This window comes from Pristis pectinata, chromosome 3 (genome assembly GCF_009764475.1).
Source record: "Pristis pectinata isolate sPriPec2 chromosome 3, sPriPec2.1.pri, whole genome shotgun sequence".
NCBI classification, from domain to species: domain Eukaryota; kingdom Metazoa; phylum Chordata; class Chondrichthyes; order Rhinopristiformes; family Pristidae; genus Pristis; species Pristis pectinata.
The window spans coordinates 113599496-113622878 of record NC_067407.1 but is presented as its reverse complement, the minus strand read 5'-3'; the positions used below and the strand labels follow the sequence as shown (position 1 = coordinate 113622878).

Here is a 23383-nt window from a genome sequence, read left to right as displayed (position 1 = left end):
TAAATATTGTGGATGCCAGTGGCAGATCCCAACTACAGAGGGAGGCATGTAAACAGTTAGAACAGCAATATTCTGTTTGGTATGTGACCCTTACAACAAATCAGCTGTTCTATCTGTGAGCTTTTCAATTGTCCCCTTATCACTTCAACTCAGGCTGTGCTGTGAATGTTGGGACCAGGTAAGAATGAGCAATATTTTTCCTGAATAAATGCAACTCAGAAAGGTAGATTAAATTGGATATTCGGATTTAGCTTAGTTGTGTCTTAAGTATCATTGCTTTAGATTTTAGATGGTTCACAACATTCTTTTAAGGTTAACCTTCAAAATATTTAATATTTCCAAAAAATTCACGAGTGGGGATTTTACAAATTTAATAACCAATGAAACATGCCATTTCCTTAGTTTATTGTAATTAAGGCTGGGGATTCAACTCAAGGACTATTGTTGCTTTATGTGTATACAAATCTTCAATTTACTAACCTTAAAAATACATGACAAAATTAAGAAGGTTTCATCTTTGGCAGGAAAGCAGTTAAACAAATGTTCACAAAACATACTTCCTTTTATAAGAAATAACCCCCATATCACAAAACAATTTTTCCAATTTTCTGCCATTATTTAAGAATTCAAAGATTCTTAATGTTACTGTACTATCTAGTTATACCTATCACTCAGTTACTTTTCATGCAAAGAATACCAAAATAAATAATTACAACACAATATTCAAATAAACTGTAATATTGAAAAATGGTTGCCACTAGCCTGCAGTGCTACAAATTTGAATACACAGATAATCTTCAATAAATTAAAAGACCAACACAAATCAGTTTTGTTGAATTCTTTGGCTCATTTGACAAGTTGATTCAGTGTTTCATTAGCATCTAACTAAAATACTTCTTAATAATTCACTCTGATCATGTTTTACCATGCTTTATATATAGGTACTGAACTAACATAACAAAAATAACTTTGACATTTCCTTTTTTCTTTTTTTTTTACAAAAAATCTTTATAAATATTTTAAAAATGTGTACAAAGCATTTCTAAGGAGGACCAGAGCTGAACACTACACAAATCAGAGTTTAAAATAAAAGACACTGTACCATTTAGTTCATAAGTGATGTTATTTTTCTTGTGATGTCAGTTTGTAAGGCCTAACTGATCTAACGGTGTATTTTGTGCTCTTCACTTATGCAAGGAAGCTTACAGTTGCATGTGCAAGACAAAAACAATAAAAGTCTGCAAAATGGGAATGGAATAATCATTTTTTAGATCTACAGTTTGACAAATCACAGCATGGACACACACACTGTGCTTTCAATTTCAGTCTTTAAGACCTAAAGTTGCCTTCCTTATATAATGATAGTGGTATTAAAAATGGAAAATGAATAATGAAGTAGACTTTCACCTCATCATCAAGAGTTCCAGTTTTAAACTGACTTAAGTGGGAATGTTGCTTATTAACTATTCAAAACTTAACTTATTGGCACTCAATTCTCAAAAAGTCTTACATAATATGAAAGACAAAAATAACCCAAAAACAACACTTATACATTAAAGTATCAATTTAAAAAACATAAATTTCTACCATAAACTGAAAAGCACTCTTGAAATTGAAGAGTGCACTTTACATGAAATTAGAGCCTTAAAAAAAGAAATTAAATTAAATATCTCCCTTCACGTCTTTTAAACAAATGACTTAATGCGCACCTTGTGCCACCATAATTATTTTCAAAGTACAAACTACAATAGACCTTCCTAAGCTCAAACTAGTCATACTTCAAAATAAATCTATTTCCTAGTTTCTACTGCATTTATCCTCTTTCCAGGAACACTAAAAGCCTGTTCTCAGTATTGAGTAATGTGCTACTTTTCCCATCTTTATCCCTATAAGTTATCAACGCAGTTGACAATCTGTCATTTCTGTTTCTTTACAGTCACATTATCAGCATTCCAATATGCTATTTACTGCTGCTTCTAAGATGGAGTCTGTTTCTCTGATGCCTTCATTATGATCTGGTATACATTTTTCTACATAGTTCTCCACGGGAGCTAAGGCTGAAAAATGAGGAGTTTCAACTTCAGGTGAGCTATTTTTGATGATTGCATTATCAGAAGGTTTCTGAGCTTGCTGTAGATCCAAAATGCTATTGATTGCACTCTCCAAATGTTCATGGAGCGATGTGTCACATTGAGCTTCTTTTGCATCTTTAATCTGCACACATGTAAACTCTTGCTGTTTAGAACTTTTAGCACTTTTGTCTTGTGACTGGTCATGCCAAGGCAACTGTGAGTCACCCTCATCATGTTCCAATTTAATGGAATTATTAATTTGATTAATAACACGGTTCTGTCCTTCCTTCATTAGACTTTCTACAGTGACTTTATCACAAAAATTACTGTGCTTTTTCTCGACGTTGAACCTATTTTCTTCTCCATCACAAGTTTGGACAGTTCCAACAACAGGTTCACAACCTTTTGTGCTTTGAACCTCTACATAAGCAGACGTAGAGCCAGCATTACTTTTACCTCCTTCATTTCCAATATCAGACCATTCTTGAATTTTTGAAGATTTACTCTGTGTTCCAGCTCTGTAAGCTGACTCTGGCTTGATGGTTAGTTTGAGCTCTTTGCTACTGCTGTTGTACGATTTAGCAATGCAAGGACTGTCAGTGGAAGAATTTGTGACAGCCTTGATCCCACTTGCCACAGAAGAAGCTAAATGGACCAGTTTTGAAGGTTCACTTTTTTGGTTGATAGTTGTATTCACTGGTGTAGGCTGCCCACTGTGACTGCCTGAAGACTTGTGTGGCGTCATATCAGTAGTTAATTGTTGTGTTTCAGCAGCAGATTTTACAAAAACAGATGAGGAGCAACAAAACTTTGCCAAATAGCCATCTGAATAAAGGAAGAGAAAAAGTGATATGGATTACTGCAGTATAACACTAAATCAACACTATAATATTCAGCAAAATATTCATGCATGTTGAGATAGGAGTCTTTAGCTTGTCTAGTAAAAATAAAAATGTCCCTGACTTAGCAGTTAATCTATGATGACTAAATTGGAATAGTGCAGCTGGTGGCCTCTGGGAATGGATATATATCCTTTTAAAGTACTTTCAAAACACTGTCTTTGTCTATGAAAACAGATGGCCTGCAAGTGATTTGTAGGCTTCAGTGCATTTCTACAATTTTTTTTAAATGTTACCCTTATTACTTTTGCAATTCAGGGTGGCAAACACTGGCATTCTTAGCATTGCATTGCTGAAGCGCCAATAATAGCAAGTGTTGAGAAAATAATGGTTATTTATGTACCTGTTTGCCCTTGTTAGATACACATATTCTTTGCACATTGTCTCTCATGATAAGAAATCTGATGTGTAGATGAGAGCAAAGATATACAACCTGTTGTAGAATAGAGAGACCTAGGAGTACAAGTACATAGTTCCCTTAAAGTACCAGCACAAGTAGACAGGGTGTTGAAGAACGCATTTGGCATGCTGACTTTCATTAGTCAGGGCATTAAGTATCAGAGTTGGAACATTATGTTGCAGTTGTACAAGACACTGGTGAGATCACACTTGGGACTATTGTGTACATTTTAGGTTACCCTGTTATAAGAAAAATGTCACTAAGTTTAAAAGCACGTAAAGAAGATTTACTAGAATGTTGCCAGGACTCAAGGGCTTGAGTTACAGGGAGAGGTTGGGCAGGCTATGACTTTACTCCTTGGAGGGTAGGAGACTGAGGGTTGACCTTATAGAGGTGTATAAAATCATGAGGGGCACAGATAAGGTGAATGCATAAAGTCTTGGGGGGAGAGAGGAAGAGGGAATCAAAAAGTAGAGGGCATATGGTCAAAGTGAAAGGGGTAAGATTTAAAAAGGACCTGAAGGGCAAATTCTTCACACAGAGGGTGGTGTGTATACAGAATGAGCTACCAGAGAAAGTGGTTGAGGCAGATACAATAACAACATTTAAAAGACATTTAGACAGGTACGTGGATTCGAAAAATTTAGAAGTATATAGGCCAAACACTGGCAAATGGAACTACCTTAGATGGGCACTTGGTCGTCATGGACAAGTTAGGCCAAAGGGCCTGTTTCCATGCTGTATGACTCTATGACCAATTTCCCATCACTTCACACTGCATGAACTACCGGATTTTTTATTCATTATCTCTCCACTAATTCTGCTCCTAAGATGATTTTGACAAATTAAAAAAGTTAACCAGGATAGTTAGTGAAAAATTGACTGCTCTGTTATCTGCATCCCCATTAATGGTTGACAACAATCTGAATATCCTGGTCCACCTTGTTTAACCTAAGTTTCCCTGTCCCTCAATCATCTTGGGAGTTCATTACATGTATGTATTTTTTTCCCATTGTTAACAGAGATAGGATGATCAGTCTCTACCCAGTTACTTTACAAGAAAATAGGACCAGTCAAGATCCTGAAAGAAGTTCACAAAGTTAGCACTGTAAGCATTTCAAAATATTTTAACTTTTCATTATTAATGGAATTGAGTATCTTAAAATACATTTTTAATTTGCAGATCTCTACACAAACATCCAGTCACAAAGAGTGCCATAGCACCTACCAGAATCCTCCAAGGAAAACCGTTTGTCCTGGATAAGGGCTACTTTCTCATCTTGATTAAACACTCGGTCAATCATAACCATTTCAGCAGAGGGATTTACTCGCTAAAGCCAAACAAATAAAGATTAGCATAATTTGGCAAAATAATGTTCAACTTTACTTTCAATTGCTGATATACTGAAATGCTGATAATGCTATTTTAATGCAGTTCCCCGCAGCTGTACTTTTGCCATTTTGGAAATATAGGATGTACATTGTCCAACAGATGCATTCATATTTTAATAGTGCTTACCATTGCATCTTCCAGTAACAGTTTTCTATACTTGCTCAGCATCATCTGAGTCCGCTTTAGTAATTGCACAGAAACATCTTCAAATTCATTATCCACTGGTTAAAAAAATGAACACAATTAATAACAATTATCAATCTCAAAGCACAATGATGGAAAATTTCACTTTCAGTCAATCACACTAAGGGTGTTTGAGAGTACTACCTAATGGACTTACTCACCCTCTGACATTCAATTCCACAGGCTTCAAAGAAACGAAGTGTACAGAATCAAGTTCAAGTGGCAGCCAATACTCTCACACATTTGGTGCTAATAAGTAACTTTTTTTCCCTCCTGTTATATCACTCTAAACAACTTAATATTAATTGTTTTTCAGACTTGAAAGGTTTAAGAAGCAAGAAGCAGGCTTGCAAGAAGCAAACTCCTAAATTCTGTTTTTAGTACTATGTAGTCAAGAATAAAAGCCAATTGTAGCTGAGGGAAAAAATGGATAATCTAGGGTTGTTTACTTTGGTAAGGTGGAGGCTGAGTGTGCAGAGGAAGGTGCCTATTGAGGATACCTATTTCCCTTCGTGGTGGTTGTGACGTGCTGTATAGAGGGAGGACGTGATCAAAAACCAGGCAGCAGAGATTAAACCTGAAAGGATCAGACAGGAGAGGAGGAAGGAAAAAGAAAATCCTAAGGGTAGCTGAGGTCTGGAACTCATTTCCTGAAGAGTGGTAGAGCTAATTCTAACTGCATTTAAAAAGTACCTGGATGTTTTTCTGGACCTGTGACCTGCAGGGCCACAGACTTAATGCTCGATGGTGGGATTAGGCTGGATAGCTTCTTCTCAACACAGATACAATCAGCTGAATGGCCTTCTTTTGAATTATAAATTGTTATAATTCACTGGAGAGGTTCATCCTGAGATAGATCATTTAAGAGGTGGGCCACTACTAACCTCCCTACCTCTACTCTAAGGTCATTGATAATACTAAACAGTGGGTACAGTTTCTTTCTTCACTACAGAATGTATTGAGAAAAACACAGCCAAGACAAAGGTCATATCTGTGGAGGGAGGACCAGCAGATAGGAATTGGAGCAGGGCAGCTGGGGGGGGGGGAGTGGGGTTGCAAGGTGGAAGGATATCAATGGACTGAATAACTTCTGCCATTCTGCAAAATGACCCAGAAACAGTTGTTACTGAGTAACGCCAGGTAGAGCCCATTTTCAATTGATAGTCCTGGTATCAACATCTGATATCAAGGTATAAACCCAAATCCATAAATAAATCACTGTCTTAAAGTCATAGTGTGACTCACTGGACACTTTAGGATTCTTTAAGTGTTTTTCCAAAGAATTGAATTTTTTAAAAAATTGCTAAGTTATTTTTTATATAATGGAAAGCAAATTGACACATTTTTTTGAAATTGCAGATGGGTCACGTCTCATTATTTGAGACTTTGCTGTTGGATGTCCAAGATATAAATATGTTAAAAATTATATTATTGAGCTGAAGTTGGCTCTCAAGGTTTCAACTTTAAAACAAAAAGTGAGTGTGCAAGGATTGATCAGCTGGTGTGCCTTAACCAAAGAGTTCTAAAAATGAAATATAGTTTATCATTCTACTGAGCAGTTATACTCCGAGCTGCTGTAATAATGCTTCATTTGAACTCAGAAATCATCATTAATAAGACAAGAGGAGTTTTTTTTTCTCTGTTGGGGGCTAAGAGGGGCATTGGGGAGAAACTACAAGTTGAAGTCAGGATTTTTAAAAACACAAGAGCTGTGAAAGCTGAAGGCAGTCAGACAACAAAGGATTGATAGGATGGATTACAGAGAGGACAGAGAGAGATGATAACAATTAACTTGAAGTCAATAAGACAATCCACTGAAATGCGGGAGTGGCTTATGTTCATTACCTCTATACTACACGTAATGTATTTATGGAATTATTGAATTTAATCAGGTGGGTTGTTGTTCTGTATCTTCAGAATAAAGCAGCTGAATAATTTTTATTAAGTTATTCCTCTTCACCTGAATTAGTCTGCATTCAGACAGGATATACATGAGCAGTGGTCCAAATTATCTGTTACTTTTACATCCCAGAGCAACACCATTGTACAAGTAGATGAATACAGAACTTTATGAATCTACATTCAAACAAAGAACGCTCAGACTGTTTAAGGCACTGATTGACACCACTGAACCTAAAATGAACTTTACCTTACAATTAATTTTTTTAAGATGCCAATAATTAAGCAAAACCTGACAAATATATTAGACAATCAAGGGTCCAGTGAGAATGAGGAACTAAAGGAACTATTAGTAAAGAAAAAGTATTTGGGAATTTGGTGAATTCTCTGAAAACTGATATATCGTAAGTTCCTGATGATTGACACGCAAAAGTTAAGCTACTACTGAAACCTGCAAACTGAAACAGAGCAAAAAAACATAATGAACACTGGGAGTGCTGCAGCAAAACAAAGTTCTCTGTCCTTTAGAGTGTAATGGTTAAAACAACTAAAGTGGCTACCTAAGTGAGTGGTGAAACATTTCAGTGCACTCCTGGGTTTGAACAACTGAAAAGAAATTCAAATAACAATTCGAATGAATTAACATAAATTTCAAAACTGGAAGGGGATTGGAACACCTAGACAACAGCAAAGCATACATCAGACACAAGAGATTCTGCAGATGCTGGAATCTGGAGCAATATACGCAAAGTGCTGGTGGAACTCAGCAGGTCAGGCAGCATCTGTGTAGGGAAATTAACAGTTGACGTTTCAGGTCAAGACCCTTCATCAGGACTCGACAAAACATATGGCATGCTGCTTATGGATTACAGCTCAGCGTTCAACACCATCATCCCCTCAGTACTTATCAACAAGTTTCAAAACCTGGGCCTCTGACCTCCTTCTGCAACTGGATCCTCGACTTCCTTATTGAGAGACCACAGTCAGTGTGGATCGGTAATAACATCTCCTCCTCATTGACAATCAACACAAGCGCGCCGCTCTACTCTCTCTACACTCATGACTGTGTGGCTAGGCACAGCTCAAACACCATCTATAAATTTGCTGATGTCACCACTGTTGTTGGTAAAATCTCAGATGGCAACGAGGAGGCGTACAGGAGTGAGATAAATCGGCTGGTTGAGTGGTGTCACAACAACAACCTCACACTCAACTTCAGGAAGACCAAGAAATTCACTGTGGGCTTCAGAAAGGGGAATTCTGGAGAACACACACCAGTGTTCATTGAGGGGTCAGCAGTGGAAAGGGTGAGCAGCTTCAAATTCCTGGGCATCAAAATCTCAGAGGATCTATCCTGGACCCAACACATTGATGCAATCACAAAGAAGGCACACCAGCGGCTCTATTTCATTAGGAGTTTGAGGAGATTTGGTATATCACCAAAGACTCTTGCAAATTTCTACCGATATATGATGCATCACCACGAGGACATCTTCAAGAGGCAGTGCCTCAAGAAGGCGGCATCCCTCATTAAGGACCCTCACCATCTGGGACATGCCCTCTTTGCATTACTACCATCGGGAAGGAGCTACAGGAGCCTGAAGACCCACACTCAATGTTTCAGGAACAGCTTCTTCCCGTCCGCCATCAGATTTCTCAATGGTCCACGAACCCATGAACACTACCTCACTATTCCTCTTTCTGCACTATTTATGTTTGTAACATAATAATCTTTACGTCTTGCACTGTACTACTGCCACAAAACAACAAATTTCACGATCTATGTCTGTAATAGTAAACCTGATTCTGAAAATGTCAGAGTCATAGAGTTATACAGTATAGAAACAGGCTCTTCAGGCCAACTCGTCCATGCTGACCAAAATGCCTTCCTGAGCTAGTCCCATCTGCCTGCATATGGTCCATATTCCTCTAAACCTTTCCTATCCTTGTACCCATCCAAATATCTTTTAAACATTGTAACTGTACCCGCCTCCACCACTTCCTCTGGCTGCTCATTCCATATACCCACCACTCTCTGCATGAAAAACTTGCCCCTTAAGTTCTCTTTAAATCTTTACCCTCTCACCTTAAACCTCTGCCTTCCGGTTTTATTCTGCCCTATCTGGGAAGAAGACTGTGACCATCCACCTTATCTATGCCCCTCATGATTTTCTAAACCTCTCAGGTCACCCCTCAATCTCCTTTGCACCTGTGAAGAGTCCTAGCCCATCTCAACTCAAACCCTCCAGTCCAGGCAACATCCCTGTGAATCTTTTCTGCACCTTCTCCAGCTTAATCACATCCTTCCTATAGTATAGTGACCAGAAGTGCACATAATATTCCAGATGCAGTGTCACCAAAATCTTGTACAGCATAACATGACTTCCCAACTCGAATGAAGGCAAGTGCGTCATAAGCCTTCTGCCACCACCCTTTCTACCTGTGTCGCCACCTTCAGGGAACTATATACTTGTACCCCAGGTATCTCTGTTCTACAATATGCCACAGGGCCCTGTCATTGACTGTGATGTTCTACCCTGGTTTATCTTCCCAATATACAACACTTCACAAAAGTGTAATTGCTTTCCTTTTTTATTTAGCAATCAAACCACAGAATGAAAGTTTGCATTTTAAAAACAAAGGTGACCAAACACCTCCTCATCTGAAAACACACTCTCAACTGTCTACTGCTGTCATATCATATGCAATATGCAGCAATAATAGTTTGTTTATTTATTTATTTATACTTCATAACTTTTTAACTTTAATGTATCAGTTACAGGTAATAATGAAAACACTGTCGTACATTTATGAGTATAATCAACAGGAGATCCTTGCAGTATATAACTAATGAGGGCACAGAGGACTTTCAACTGCCTGAGAGTAAATCAATTCCAAATATTGCAGCTCATAATATTTCCAGAGTCCTAAATGTAGCTACATAAAATTAGACCTCAGTACATCTGACAGAAAAGTAAAATTAAAATATTCAGGAGACTTACCTTTCTGAAATTCCTCTTGGGAAGGTAGATTCCCTTGAAACACATGATATGGTAGAAGCCTTTGCATGGCATCTTCTTGTGACCTGAATGGTGTTTTATAGTCAGGTTGTAGAACATTCCTTTGTTCTTCTTGTAGTTGCTGAAGAATCCTTAAATAAAAAATAAAATTAGGCCACTTGCCAATCATGCAATTTTTAGAAAAACTTGTTCATATTAGAAGTTGATCTAAAAATCAACAATGGCCAGTCATCCTATTTGCAGTGCTAAAGATACAGCAATGGTAACTGTTTGACAATGCAATTATTAAAAGCTATTTTTGGCTCTTATCACACACAAAATCATATCAACAATAACTAACCAATGAAATGTCTGTGGTTAATATAAAATGAAACAGCTTTGAAACAAGTAAAGATGATGCCTGGAAAGAACCCCGACACAAACCTCTATCTGCAGCAACATATCAGCTTGGAAATGATGGGGAGAAACTGAATTATGCCTTACAAGTAAATATTGAAGAATGCTGAGTTCATGACATCTATCAAAGGATAACAGTTTTACAGCTTAACAAATCAAAGCATTACAATAAGTGGACGTGGGTAATAAGTTAGCCGTCTGTCCTTTAATTTCTAGGTCTTACTTTTCAATCCACGTTGCCTGACTGATTGAAGGTCTGCTCTACCTCTTTCTAGATGAATAGTGACAATGACCAGTATGACCTTGTCCTGTCACCACAGCCCATGACACACAAGCTCAAATTTGAAACACTTCATTTGAAAGGGTTGATACAGAAATTGGAACATTATTGTTCTGGTAGAAGTTCCAATAATATACACATGAATGCAAATAACACATTGCATAGAATATAAAAATACTACACTGATGAGTAATGTGAATATAGCACTGCACAAACTATTAAGACAATATCCCATGAAGAGTCTACTGTGACAAAAATTGCAGAGTCAATGAAAGCAATCAAAGATGCTCTACCAAGGTCAGTGTTGCATACTTTATTATTGGTGACTTCTACTAAATGTTGTGGGTTCAAATGGGATGTAGATGGACACCTGGATAGATAATTAGTTGATTACAATACTGTCAAGTCTTAGAAATGATGGATCATTTAGAGATGAAGATGTAGTTGAAGTGGATGGAAGTTCTAGTTGACCTTATCAGTGTGATGAAAATGGCCTTGAAATAGAAGAACATTACTTGAAGGATGAAAGAAATTAAAATTTCAATTAGAATTGAATCAAAAACTGATAGGTGAGAATGTAGGGCAAGCACAAAATCAAAGAAGCAGCTATTGGATTTTGTCAGAGGGATAAAACTATTGAGAAAAGAACAAGAAGCTGCTGGACAATTTTTTTGGATCTGGATGATATAGAAGAAACTAATTAATGTAGAGAAGTTTGAAGTCAGAATGACCATGAATTTAGTTACAGATGATGAGAAGTAATATTGTTGAAAATGGCTAAACTAATTCTGGCAATGGATAACCAACCTAACCAGACTGGTGCAGCAGATGCAAACAAATGTCATATTGAGGATATGATGATAACAGCTGAGAGGGGCAAAGACCGCAAAAGACACAGAGGAAGTATGAGCATCAATAGTAGAGGAAGGCAGCAGTGGAGCAAAACAAAAGAAGCGATGATTTAATCATGCATGAGTGGATAGGCAGATACAGAATATACTAGTAATATTATTAATGCAAATAATTTAAAATTCTTAAAAATTCAGTATACCACTAAACAAATGTACATACAAACTTTCTTTAGTAAGTTGCTTTGATGCAGGTCTCTTCTGTCCCACAATCTGGCCATCAAACTAGAATGAAACAAACATGGTATGATATGCTTCCATATTATAAAACACCAGCACTTACAACAATTTCATCAGTATGTCAGTAGATATGAAGTTATGCACCTCCTGGCAGATTAGAACACAAGTGGGAGGTGGAGCATTGTAGAACAGTTCAGACACATTCATGTTTACAGTTGCCACTCCAAACAACAAGATTTAAAACTGCTTGAAAACAAGAGGCCAATAAAATGCAGTTAGCTAAACAAAAGCAAACTAAAAATTCAAACAGAGAAAATCTTGTATTCTCTAATATCTGAATAAGCAAACAAATTTAAGTAAACTAGTTAAGAACCTATTAACTTAACTACCAGTAATGCAGAATTTCATAACTATTCATCTTATAGTGTTTCTTTTCAAAACAAATTCTAAATTCTGACAATACTCTACCACTTCAAGGAGATCCATCTGAGTAAAACTATTTTTGAACATTCCTCACTAAAACTATTAAATGGCTCAAAAAAACTATAATTTAACAACTAGCACCAAGGGTATTACTGCAAATTTCTTGAGTTCAACATTGCAAAACAATATACAAAATATACTGTTGTAATTGATTGACATAACAAACAAATATTTATCCTTTAACATAGCAAAACTTGTGATTTGCAAGAAAAAGATCAAAGAATATTTAACTCCTTGTCACACAAGGAGATACAAGTACAGCTGACCATAAATTTGGTCAATGAGCAAAGAATTAAAGATAAGTAAAGAGGCAGAGTGTATTAGAAACAGAACTCCAGAGTATAGGGCTTTGGCAGTTCAAGGCATGTGCATTAAAGATGAAAGGGCCAAAACTGCAAGAAATGTACAAACGTGTAAAGCAATTTAATATTGCTATTTATTATTTGGGAATAAAAGTATCAAAGCAGTCAAAGAAGTATTTAGCATTATACTTCATATTGTAAAACTGAAGTCTTCAGATACTTTGAAAAACCTGGTGACAATGCTGACCATTTTTTATTGATTACTAGAAATTGAAATGATAGAGCCCAAATTGTACATAAGGTATTAAAACAAATAAAATCCAACAACTTACTTGTGAAATTTTCTGCATCTCTGGCTGCCCTAATATTTTATCCTGCAATGAATGTAGTTGTCCCAAATGCTGTTGTAAAGTACCAGCAGCTTTGTGAAGTTGACCATCACTCATTTGCACGGCTACAATGTATAAATGTAGAGAAAAGAACCTTATAAATGACATTTAAGAAAGTGAATCATGAAAACCTTAACATGAAATGTGAAGATACAAAGCAGATTAAATTGGCCTGTTATTTTATTAAAGAAACAAATGTATGTATTTAATTAGATTTTAATTAATTCTACATTATTGTATTGTCTTGAGCTAACTGACATTGCAGAGATGCAAAAAAATCTTCTAGGCAGTTAAGACATTAATTTTCAAATCTATTTTCATGAAGGATTTTCTTAAGCTGTTTAATTAGTTGTTCTCATTTCCCCTGATAACATTGTACTTTAAATAAAAATTCCTTTTGTGAACCTACAGATAAACTGCCCTCAGTTCAGCTGCAGTTAAGGTGTAATGGAGAGGGACAGCAATATCACTATTTTAGCTGTTCCTATTTTACCAGCTGTCTGAAAAATATGAACATAAATACACGAGTACGAGCATGTGGCTCCTCAAACCCAATTTACCAATCAACAATGTCATGGCTTATCCATGGCATACTTTCCAAAAGGGATAGGAAATTCAAAAATTCACGATCCTGAGAGCAAAAACTTGTCAACAATCTTAAATGCCTGATTCCTTATCCTGAATCAATGCTCCATGGTTCTATTCTCTTCTGCATTAGGTTTGACAAACTCTCTTGGAATCTTGAGCTACAAACGAGATGCTGGAGAAACTCAACAGGTCAGGCAGCATTTGTAGAGGGAAAAGAATAGTTGACATTTCAGGTTGAGACCCTTCATCTGGACCGGGAAGAAAGGGGAAGATAGCCAGTATAAAAAGGGGCGGAGCAAGAGCTAGCAAGCGATAGTTGAATCCAGGGGCGGAGAGGCGACAGGCTGATGGAGAAAAGTAGAAATAGCCACAGGGACTGGGAGGTGATAGGTGGAGGCAACAGAGTTGCAGATGATGGAATCTGATAGGAGAGGAAGGTGCAGCATGGAATCAGATAAGGGAGATAGGGTGGGCATATGGGGACTGAGGGGGTAAGGAAACCTGTGGAGGGAGTGTGTGGGTGATGGCCAGATGGATTGGATGGGACAGGAGGGGAAAGAAACAGAGTGATAGGGGACTGGAGGGGAGGGGGGGAGTAGGTGTTGGAGGAGCTGAGTAGATCGGAAGGAGAGAGAAGAAGGACAGAGGGGGAGCAGTTTACCTGAAATTGAAGAATTCAACGTTCATGCTGTTGGGTTGAAGACTACCCAGGTGGAATACGAGGTGCTATTCCTCTAGTTTGCATTTAGCCTCACCCTAGCAGTGGAGGAAGCCGAGGACAGACATGTTGGTGTGGTGACAGGGAGAATTAAAATGACTAGCAATTGGGAGCTCCAGAAGGCCATAGCGGACAGTGTACAGGTGTTCAGCAAAGCCTGGTCTGCGCCTAGTCTCAGCAATGTACAGCAGGCTATATCAGGAGCACCAAATGCAATAATTAACGCTCAAGAGATGCATGTGAATGTCTGCCTCACCAAGAAGTGCTGCTTAGGGCCCTGGATGGTGGCAAGGGAAGAGGTGTAAGGACAGGCATTACACCTCACATGGTTACAGGGGAAGTGTCTGAGGAGGGGGAGGGATGAGTGGACCAAGGAGTCACTTGTTTAGCTCCATTTTTCAAAAAAATTGAGAGGATAGTATTAATTACTGATTACAAGTTTGAACAGTTAAGTTTATCTTAGGGCTTTTATATGTTCTCAAATGTATTCATGCACAAATTAAATAACTTGTTTCCAAAATATCATTTATTTAAAACTGAAGCTCTTAATCTGCATCTTGATATGCTTACTATTTTCAAATTCCGTAATTTTTTTGCAAATTTTTAGCAGTTTCATTTTACTTTTTACCTCTGCTTTGTTTCAAAGTGTTGTGATACAACATGACCACAATACATTCAAGATGCAGTATATAAAAATGTTTTTCACAAATTATTCTTAACAAAGCAGTAATGTAAGACAATAGGTCCTGTTGCAACGTCCATGTACTGAAAATTTCCCCTACATACCTAGACACGTGGTTTTGCCCAGGATCCCTGCACTCGTCAATGAGCTGGGTATTTGTGGCTGCCGTAGGCCATCAGCAGCATGAGCCTTTTGAACAGAACTGGGCAGGGTCTGACTTCCAAACAGTGAAGCTGAAACTTGATTGGAGAGCTGCCCCAAACTAACCAATGACTGGCTAGTGACTGGCTCCTGCTTACTTGCTATCATCTTCTTAGAAGCCTGCAACCATGTTATTGAATAAATAAAATGATACACTAATCCATCTAGCATCCCATTTAACACGATCTAAACAATATTTTTCCACATATCAGAGTAGTCAATACAAATTTCACATGATATCTTTTCTAGTAATATTTAGAATTCAACCACTTTACAACTTGTGAATTTAAATATTTCATAATTTATAAAGGTACAAGATACATTAAGTACATTTCATATAGTCCTTTGTTCAAGTACATAAGTTGCACCAATTTTGGAAAATATATCAACTTATAAATTAACTCCAGATTAATCACAAATATATCATATTATGATATCAGATATTTGAATGTAACAGTCACCCATTAGACCTGCTTGTCATAAGCTGATACTAAAAGAAAGGAAAAAGAAATGGAAAGCAAATCTCTAGAAAAAAACTATTCAAAAAATATCAAGAGAGACTTCCATACAGAAGAAATCAGCAAGTAACTGAAATTAACTTATTACAAAATTGAATTAGATTGACAGAAAATTTGAAACTCTCCTCTGCAAGCAGCAATTAGTGTTAGGTCTATTATTAATTTAAAATCTCAGAATAATGGATTTTTGTTCATTGAAGATATGGGGTAAATGAAGATATCTGAAATTAGTCACAGTTCAGCCATCATTTCAGTGAATGACAGAACAGACTCAAGGGGCTGAAGAGCCTATTCATGTTCCTGTTCCTAAAAAGACTCCATGAAACATTAGAAGATTAGAAATTATTCAAGTTCCTTTGACTAGGTTCACAAAAATAAGAAAATTAAACTATAACCCAAAACAAAATATTGTAGTTGCTGGAAATCTAAAAGAAAACATAAAATGCCATAAACACTCAGCAGTTGGGCTGCATCTTCAGAGAGAGAAAAATGGTATTAATATTTCAAGTTGATGAGGTTTATCAGGTTTAAAAGGCCATTGACTTCAAATGTAAACTTTGATTTCTCTCTACAGAGATGCTATTTACCTGCATTTTGCTTTATGAAAAATTGTTTTTTTATATTGAATTACAATGTACACACACTACAAAATCAAAAAAACTCTTAAGAACAATCTGCTTAGAGTAAGTTAACCATATCCATGTAGTCTAATTAAATATTTCATTCCAAAATATTTCAGCTTATGTTCATTTTGAGTGACATAACAATTTAATGAAAAACATCTTTCTCTCTATCTTAGTAGCTTTAAGATTATATAATGGGTAAGTTGAATTTTGCACCAATACAGTACATTATTATTCCTATTTTTCAATGTTTTGCAAATGAAAATACATCAGGTAATATCAACCAAAAGGTTCTTCTTAAATATTAATCATTGATAAATTTAGTGCATTCATCACCTACTTGTGAACAGAGGAATTGCTGCTGATTGCTGATTTGCGTTACTGGCATCTCTGCCCGGCTGAATGCGACCTGCCGCGAGGGTTGCATTACATTGGCATTTTGGTGATAAGGATTGGTAATCCGGAAAATAGGATTCATACCCATTTGTTGCTGGCACTGCTGTGGCTGCTGTTGTGTAGACTGTACAGTTAGAAGTGATTGATCACCCTGGCAAACCACTACAAGGTTACTACCAGAACTTGCTTGTGTATGGTCACCATTGTTTGCTGATGATATTGGAGTCTGCACTGTAGACACATAACTGGAGCCCACAGAACTAGGTGCAATTGAAACAGTCAGCTGATTTTGGAATGACCTTCCTCGAACTGCATTCTGCCCAGATTGCTTAAATATTCCTGTATTAATGCTTGAGCCAACAGTGGGTTGCACACCTTGACAGGTCGGAAGATTAAACAACATCTGTGAAGCCTGTTGAAGTGGAACCTGGCCAGTAACTAACTGTGATGAGCCGTGGTTTGATAACAGCTGTCCTGAAGAATTAACTACCTGCTCCATGCCACCTTGACCAGAGGTCAACTGTCCAGCAGAGTTCTGATTTAAGAACTGTCCTGAAAAAGACTGGGTAGCCAGCATTGTACCTGAAGAGTTGCGATTTGTTATAACACATTCTGATGCTACTTGACTGGAGACCAACTGGGTGGGTACTGTTCGATTTTGAATAATCTGTCCATTTGCCGTCTGAAGGTGCTGAACAGTTGAATTCATATTCAATGCCAGGCTGGTAGGAATGAAAAACTGGTTCTGGGATACAAGGGGTTCATGTTGCCCAATAGGAGGTCGAATTATGATACTGCTTCCAGTTTGATTTAAAACTTGTGGTCTACCTGACTTTCTAGGTACTTGCTGCTTCGCAACGTTAACACCCATTGGTGAGCCCACTACTGCATTCTGAGATGAGTTTGTGGAGCCAAAAGGAAGGTTATGTTGCATTTGCTGCTGCTGTAATGATACTTCATTTTGGATTTTGAATGCCGTCTGCAATTCCAAATTGTTTATATTGTAAACAGTTTGTTGCTGATTGATCTGAGCAGGCTTGGGTTGAATACTGAGTGAAATTTTAGGCTGGCTTGGTACAGGACCTCTTTGAAGAATAATATTATGCAAAGGCAGTGCTGTTGGAATATTGTTACCACTAAACTGAACGGACATAGATTGTGGGACCTGGCCAATATTAGAGGCCCCATAATAAGTGTTTCCATTAAGTGCTGTCACTCGCCTCTGAAGCAACAATCCACCAGTTTCATTTAAACCAGATGGGTTCAAAGACATTGGTTGATGGTTGGGAAGAGAGGGAATATTGTAATTGCCTACTGTCACTGAGTTTAGAGCAGGTAGCTGTCCATTGTCCTTTGAAATAAACTGAGACCCTTCAAGCTGATTAAAAGTCATTACAGGCTGTTGTGTATCTAATGAACCAATCAGCTGAACTGGTCCAATTCCACCACCTGGGTTGCTACTGGGTACATGTTGAATGGCAACACTGTTGATGCCCATTTGTTGAAAAAAGCCAGGCTGTACATTAGTTTCATTATTTACAAAGGGAGTTCGCAAGACTTGCTGTAAAATGGGTGACGGTGTTACATTCATCTGCTGTTGTGTCAAGCCCCTTACAGATGATATGCCAGAAGACAGTTGAGAAACCTGAGAAAAGGATGTAGGGTGAATCTGAGGTTGTGGAAACTCCTGTGTAGAAGTAATACCAGCTGCCAAATCTGCTTCCTCCTGTAAGGTTTGTTGAGTAATATTGGCCTCCTGAAGAGACTTCTGCAGAATATCAAAAGGCTGGTCCCCATTTAGATTTGAAAGAGGAGAAGACGTATCCAGCTCCTCCAAGACATTAAGACTACTTGCTAACTGTAGTCTTGAGTTGGATTCTTCACCAATATGGTTGTGTGTATCTTTAGTAGAAGAGGTAGGATCAGCAACCTGAAAAATGCAAATTAGAACATCATGTAATCATTCATCAATCAGCAGGTGCAATTTTGGTTGAAACAAATATTTCAGTTATTTTTAATTTTAGTAATTGAATTTTGTACTGAATTAGAAGCATTTAAAAAGTAACTGTTAGTAATAAGATGGTATTCTAGTGACTGCCCAGCAAAATCAGATTTTCAGCTGCTTGTGGCCAGCCAAAATTATCTGTCCCACACAGAAGGGATGGTAAAATTATCAAAATACGGGGGGGGCAACTGATGCCAATAAATGTACCTTAGTAATATGTATTTACAAGTTGAATGGTTCCTGTTTAGATGCATTAATGAGCATTTGTTCCAAGGATCCATTACAGCAAAATTAATAGTGCAAAATATGGTAAGTGTTACACAATTCAAGGCCTTTCCTTTGCAAAGCACACAGAAGAAATCAGTTAAGTCCAGTTATGTAGAGTGCATGAGAAAAGAGGGTCAGGAAGTTGGGATGGATCAGTTAAGAAGGATCAGTTAAGCAGGATGTGGATCAGCTACCAATGATTGAATATAAGACAAAAGGGTTGACAGACAGGGAAATCGATTGGGGTGAAGTGAGAGACAACTTGTCCACCAGAAACCTGTGGAGGAAGAATCAGCTGTTGGGGACCTTGGGGGAAGTGGGGTGAGACTCCGTCAGCAAATGAGTGATTCAGGAGACTGGACTGGATAGCAGATCAGTTGAGAAATTAATCAGGTTAGGGTCTCAAGCTAAGTGGTGAAACTTGCAACCAGGCCAGTGAAGAGGGATCTTCGAGGAAACTGTGTAAATTTATTAATTATGGACCTATCCAAGCAGATTCCCAACTTGGAATCTAATCAATAGATCCCCTTTTAGTAAGAATGAAGCAGGCTTCAGAAGTGCTGTGAAACCTTCATCTACATGAGAGGTTCTTGCCATCCAAAGGCCAAAGGCACATTGATGAAAAGCTCAGAGTGGTGGCCAGGCTGCACAATGTGCAACTGGACACCATTGTGCATATTCTGGCTTCCCTATGTGTCAGTATGTAAGACTCAGAAAAGACATAGAAAGAAAATTGCAGACCAGAGAATTTCCATGAAATTGATAGTTTTACTTTCCAAAATGATTTTTCATTAAGTCATGTAAGACAAAGAAAAGTGGCACTGCAATCTAATTTCAAGGCAATGACCTACTCTGCGAGCAGAAAGCAGAACTGTCTTTACCACTGCAATGAACTCTACAGCTTAAGAAGGAACAAAGTGAGGTTGTTTTAGTATGAGAGAACAAAAGATAATAATATTTATGATATTTCAAAAGGCAACATTTTATTTCTCTTGAGTAGTTACAGGTTTATTAAGTTCTCAAAGGAACTTACTCATGTCAGCTCTTAACTAGTTAGAGTTGGGCCAAATGAGGGCATATTTAATAAATTTCCTGTGGCTACATAGTAACTTTCCCAAGCAGATTCTGGAAGTAATATCAGATTGATTGTTGAGATGTGTAATACTCCTTGAACTGGAATTTAAGGTAGGCTGGAAACTGAGAACAAACATTACGGTTCTACATTCCAGCCAAAGTCCTGCAATGCAGGCAGAAAACACCTTTCCTTTCTAATCCTAATTTAAAAATAGAGGCTCAACAATATTAATATCCTTGAAGCTTCATCCATTCTTCTACTATAACCTCGAATCATGAGTTACAGAAATTCTGATTACAAGCTTAAGCATCCCACCATACTTCAGGTCCATGACAGATATAGAAAAACCACACTTTAAGAACAGTCCCTGATTTGGGCATTTAAGAAAATGCTCAGTGGCTACTTACCAATAAACCTCTGTTCTCACGTTAACATCATCTTATGTATTTCTTTTAGTCTCTTACCCTGAATCTTGTACTCTCTTACCTCTGACCTCTCCAACTATTGGCAGCTGAGGTGAACCTGTGATCCATTGATCTTCACAAAATATGTGCTCATTTTGCAGCAATATGTTCAAATGTTATAAACATGGAGGTTATGCAAGTTTTAACTGCTATTTAAATGGATTTATTTTTGTTTCTCTTGTTAAATTAAAAGGCTGCTTCATAGCCAGCATAAACCCAATGGGCTGAATGGCCCTGTGTTGTAATAACTAATTAAGAGTTCAACAAGTGCCATGAAGGAAGGAATTCCAGGATTTTGACCAAATAACAATGAAGACATCAGATATTTTGACTATTATTTTGCTGGCAAGTTTTTCTCATCTACAGCAAATTGTTGCTTTTCTTTATACTGCAATAAAATTGCAAAATATCTCACAGTAAAAGGACATCTGATTCACCACGCCAGTTCTAGCTCTTTCAACAGATAATCAAGCACTCCTACAACCCTGCTCATTTCCCCATAACTATGACTTCTTTTATTTATAAATTTGTTATGGGCATCTCTGGCAAGACAAAAATTTAATGCCCATCCCTCTTTTCATTCAAGAAGGGGACAGTGAGCCTCCCAAAGTCCTGATGTCTACATATAACTCCCACAAAAGCTATTTAGTGGGAATTTCCAGGATTTTTATCTAGGAACAGTCAATGGACTGCAATGTCTGTTCAAGTCACAATGATGTGTGAGAAGGGAGGAATGAGGAGCCAGTGGTTCCTTTGCACCTTTTCCTTCTTTGAGGAGGGTGCCAAATTTGAAAAATGCTGTTGAAGAAGTTGCTGCAGTATATCCTGTATCCAGAATATGTTGCAGGCTCTACGCATAGATAGTGAAGGGAGTTTTAGGTGAAGGACAGGGTGCCAGTCAAGCAGTTAAGCTTTGCCCTGATATCGTCGAGCTTTCTGAGTGTTATTGGAGCTGCACTCAATTACACAAGTAGATAATATTTCATCATACTATTGCATGCCTCACAGATGCTGAAAAGGCTTAAGAGAAACTAGAGATGTGTTATTAACTAGAGAATGTGTTATTAACTAGAGAATAACAGCTTCTGACCTGCTCTTGCAGCCATATTATTTGTGATGGGCCAGTTAAGTTCCAGATCAAATGTGACCTCCCAGAATAACACTGGTGGAGAATAGACTGTCTCTTTATGGATATGGTCATTACCTACCAAGTGTGTGATATGAACGCTACTTGTCATTTATTTTCCAGTCCCTGAGTTGGCACCTTTCTTACCACAACTGAGCTCAAATTACTTCGTTTTGAAAGGAAACTGAACAATGTATAATCATTGGCAACTATCCCTACTTTTGATCTTGTGATGGAGGGAAAATTGCTGATAAAGATGGGGCCCCAGAGGAATTCCTATTCTTTGACAATACCTTGGAACTGAGATAATTGGCTTCCAAAAACCCCAAGCATCTCTTTTCTGCCAACTGTGATTTCAGTCAGTGGATAGCTGTCTCCATATCTCCTCCACTCACCACAAGTTTCATTCTACTTGGGCTCCTTTAGGATGCACACTAGAAAATGCACCTCTTGAGTAAAGAACAATCACTCTCATTTCCACTCTAGAATTTTTCACGCTTTCCAAGCTTGGACGAAGACTCTAGAGGCCAAAGCTGAGTTGTCCTAGTGGAAGTTGGGCCTCAGTGAGCAGCTGACTGGAAAGTGCCAATTGAAAGCAATATTCAAGGCTCCTTATGTCATTTTGCTGATGACTTGAGCATGGTTATGCAGTTGTAATTGGCTGATTTTGGTTTGTCCTTTTTGTAGACAGACTGGATGGATGGCAGTGTTGTATCTGTACTGAAATAGCGTAACAAAGTTAATTCTGGAGCACAAGTTTGTAGCACTAAAACTGGAATGTTGTCACAGCCCAAAGCCTCTCCTGTATCCATTGCCCTCAGACATTTCCTGATATCAAATTAGCTGAAGACTGATTGGTTTCTGTGACGACAGGGCTCTCAGGAGGAGGCCACGATGGATCATCCAGTTGGCATATCTAGCTGAAGATGGCTGCAAATACTTCAGCCCTGTCTTTTAAACTCACATGCTGGGTTCTGCCATCGTTGAGGATCAGGATGTCCATGGAGCCTCCTCCTCCCGCTGATGGTTTAACTGCCCTTCATCATTCATGACTGGATATGACGTAACTGCAGAGCTTTAATCTGATCCATTGATGTGGGAATTTTAGCACTCTCTATAACATGCTGTCTCCGCTGTCTGGCATGCATGTGGCCCTGTGTTGTAGGTTCACCTGGTTGGCACAGTAAAAGTTGGCAAATTTAATATTTTTCGTCTTCGTAATGCTGTAAATATTTAGTTTATTGGAAGAAGTAAATACAATGGAAGAAAGTTTTTTTTAAACTGTATCAATTCATTTGCCTCCTCTTCTGGTTTCTAGTTTTGGTAGCTATTGCTCATTGGCCATTTTTGATAGGAGATTTTTTGAAATTGTTAATTGGTAATTTTTATGCTTCCCTTGTTAAATGCTGATTGAGAAGTTTTGTACCTGTTCTAATCGTTTACGATGAACATGTAATTTAATTCAATCATATACACAGTAATATGAAAAGCTGTGTTTCATTAAATTTGTCAAATTAACCTTAATGACTCAATGCAGTGGGCAAATAAGTAAAGGCAAGTCCTCTATTCAAAGCAGCGTCAAATTTAGTGTATATTGTTAGGACTATGCACATCCATAATACTCCACTTATGTTCCCACATGGTGAACAGATGCTTCTGAACCACCTGTTATAGAATACCCAAGCCATTTTTAATCATCGGAACTAGCTCACTTATCCAACCAAATATAATCCTTCTTTACCTCAGACAAAGGATGTTTGCCTGGCCCAAATAATACAAATTCTATTTTGATGTCCACATTAACTCAGTGATAGTTGGGATAACATTTCAGTTAAAAAAAGCTTAAGAAAGCCTGTGTTGCTACTGGCTTCATTTGGGTAGTTTAATAAAATGAGGACCCAGCTACACTCTCTGAA

The 23383-nt window shown here is 37.7% G+C and overlaps 1 protein-coding gene across 2 annotated transcripts in view; it reads right to left on the bottom strand.

Annotated features, from left to right (window-relative positions):
• Positions 1-394: 394 nt before the first annotated feature.
• Positions 395-23383, bottom strand: part of LOC127568602 (BRD4-interacting chromatin-remodeling complex-associated protein-like) — a 44963-nt gene continuing 21974 nt past the window's right edge. The window contains exons 3-11 of one of the 2 annotated variants that reach the window (XM_052012554.1): positions 22432-22638; positions 16475-18460; positions 14897-15113; positions 12748-12869; positions 11614-11675; positions 9849-9997; positions 4891-4985; positions 4600-4702; positions 395-2897 (exon numbers count right to left, since the gene is read on the bottom strand). In XM_052012554.1, the coding sequence (XP_051868514.1) occupies positions 1945-2897; positions 4600-4702; positions 4891-4985; positions 9849-9997; positions 11614-11675; positions 12748-12869; positions 14897-15113; positions 16475-18460; positions 22432-22470 (3726 nt within the window). In that variant the 5' untranslated portion in view covers positions 22471-22638 and the 3' untranslated portion in view covers positions 395-1944. The remainder of the gene's footprint in view (positions 2898-4599; positions 4703-4890; positions 4986-9848; positions 9998-11613; positions 11676-12747; positions 12870-14896; positions 15114-16474; positions 18461-22431; positions 22639-23383) is intronic. The other variant, XM_052012553.1, reaches the window with a different exon arrangement.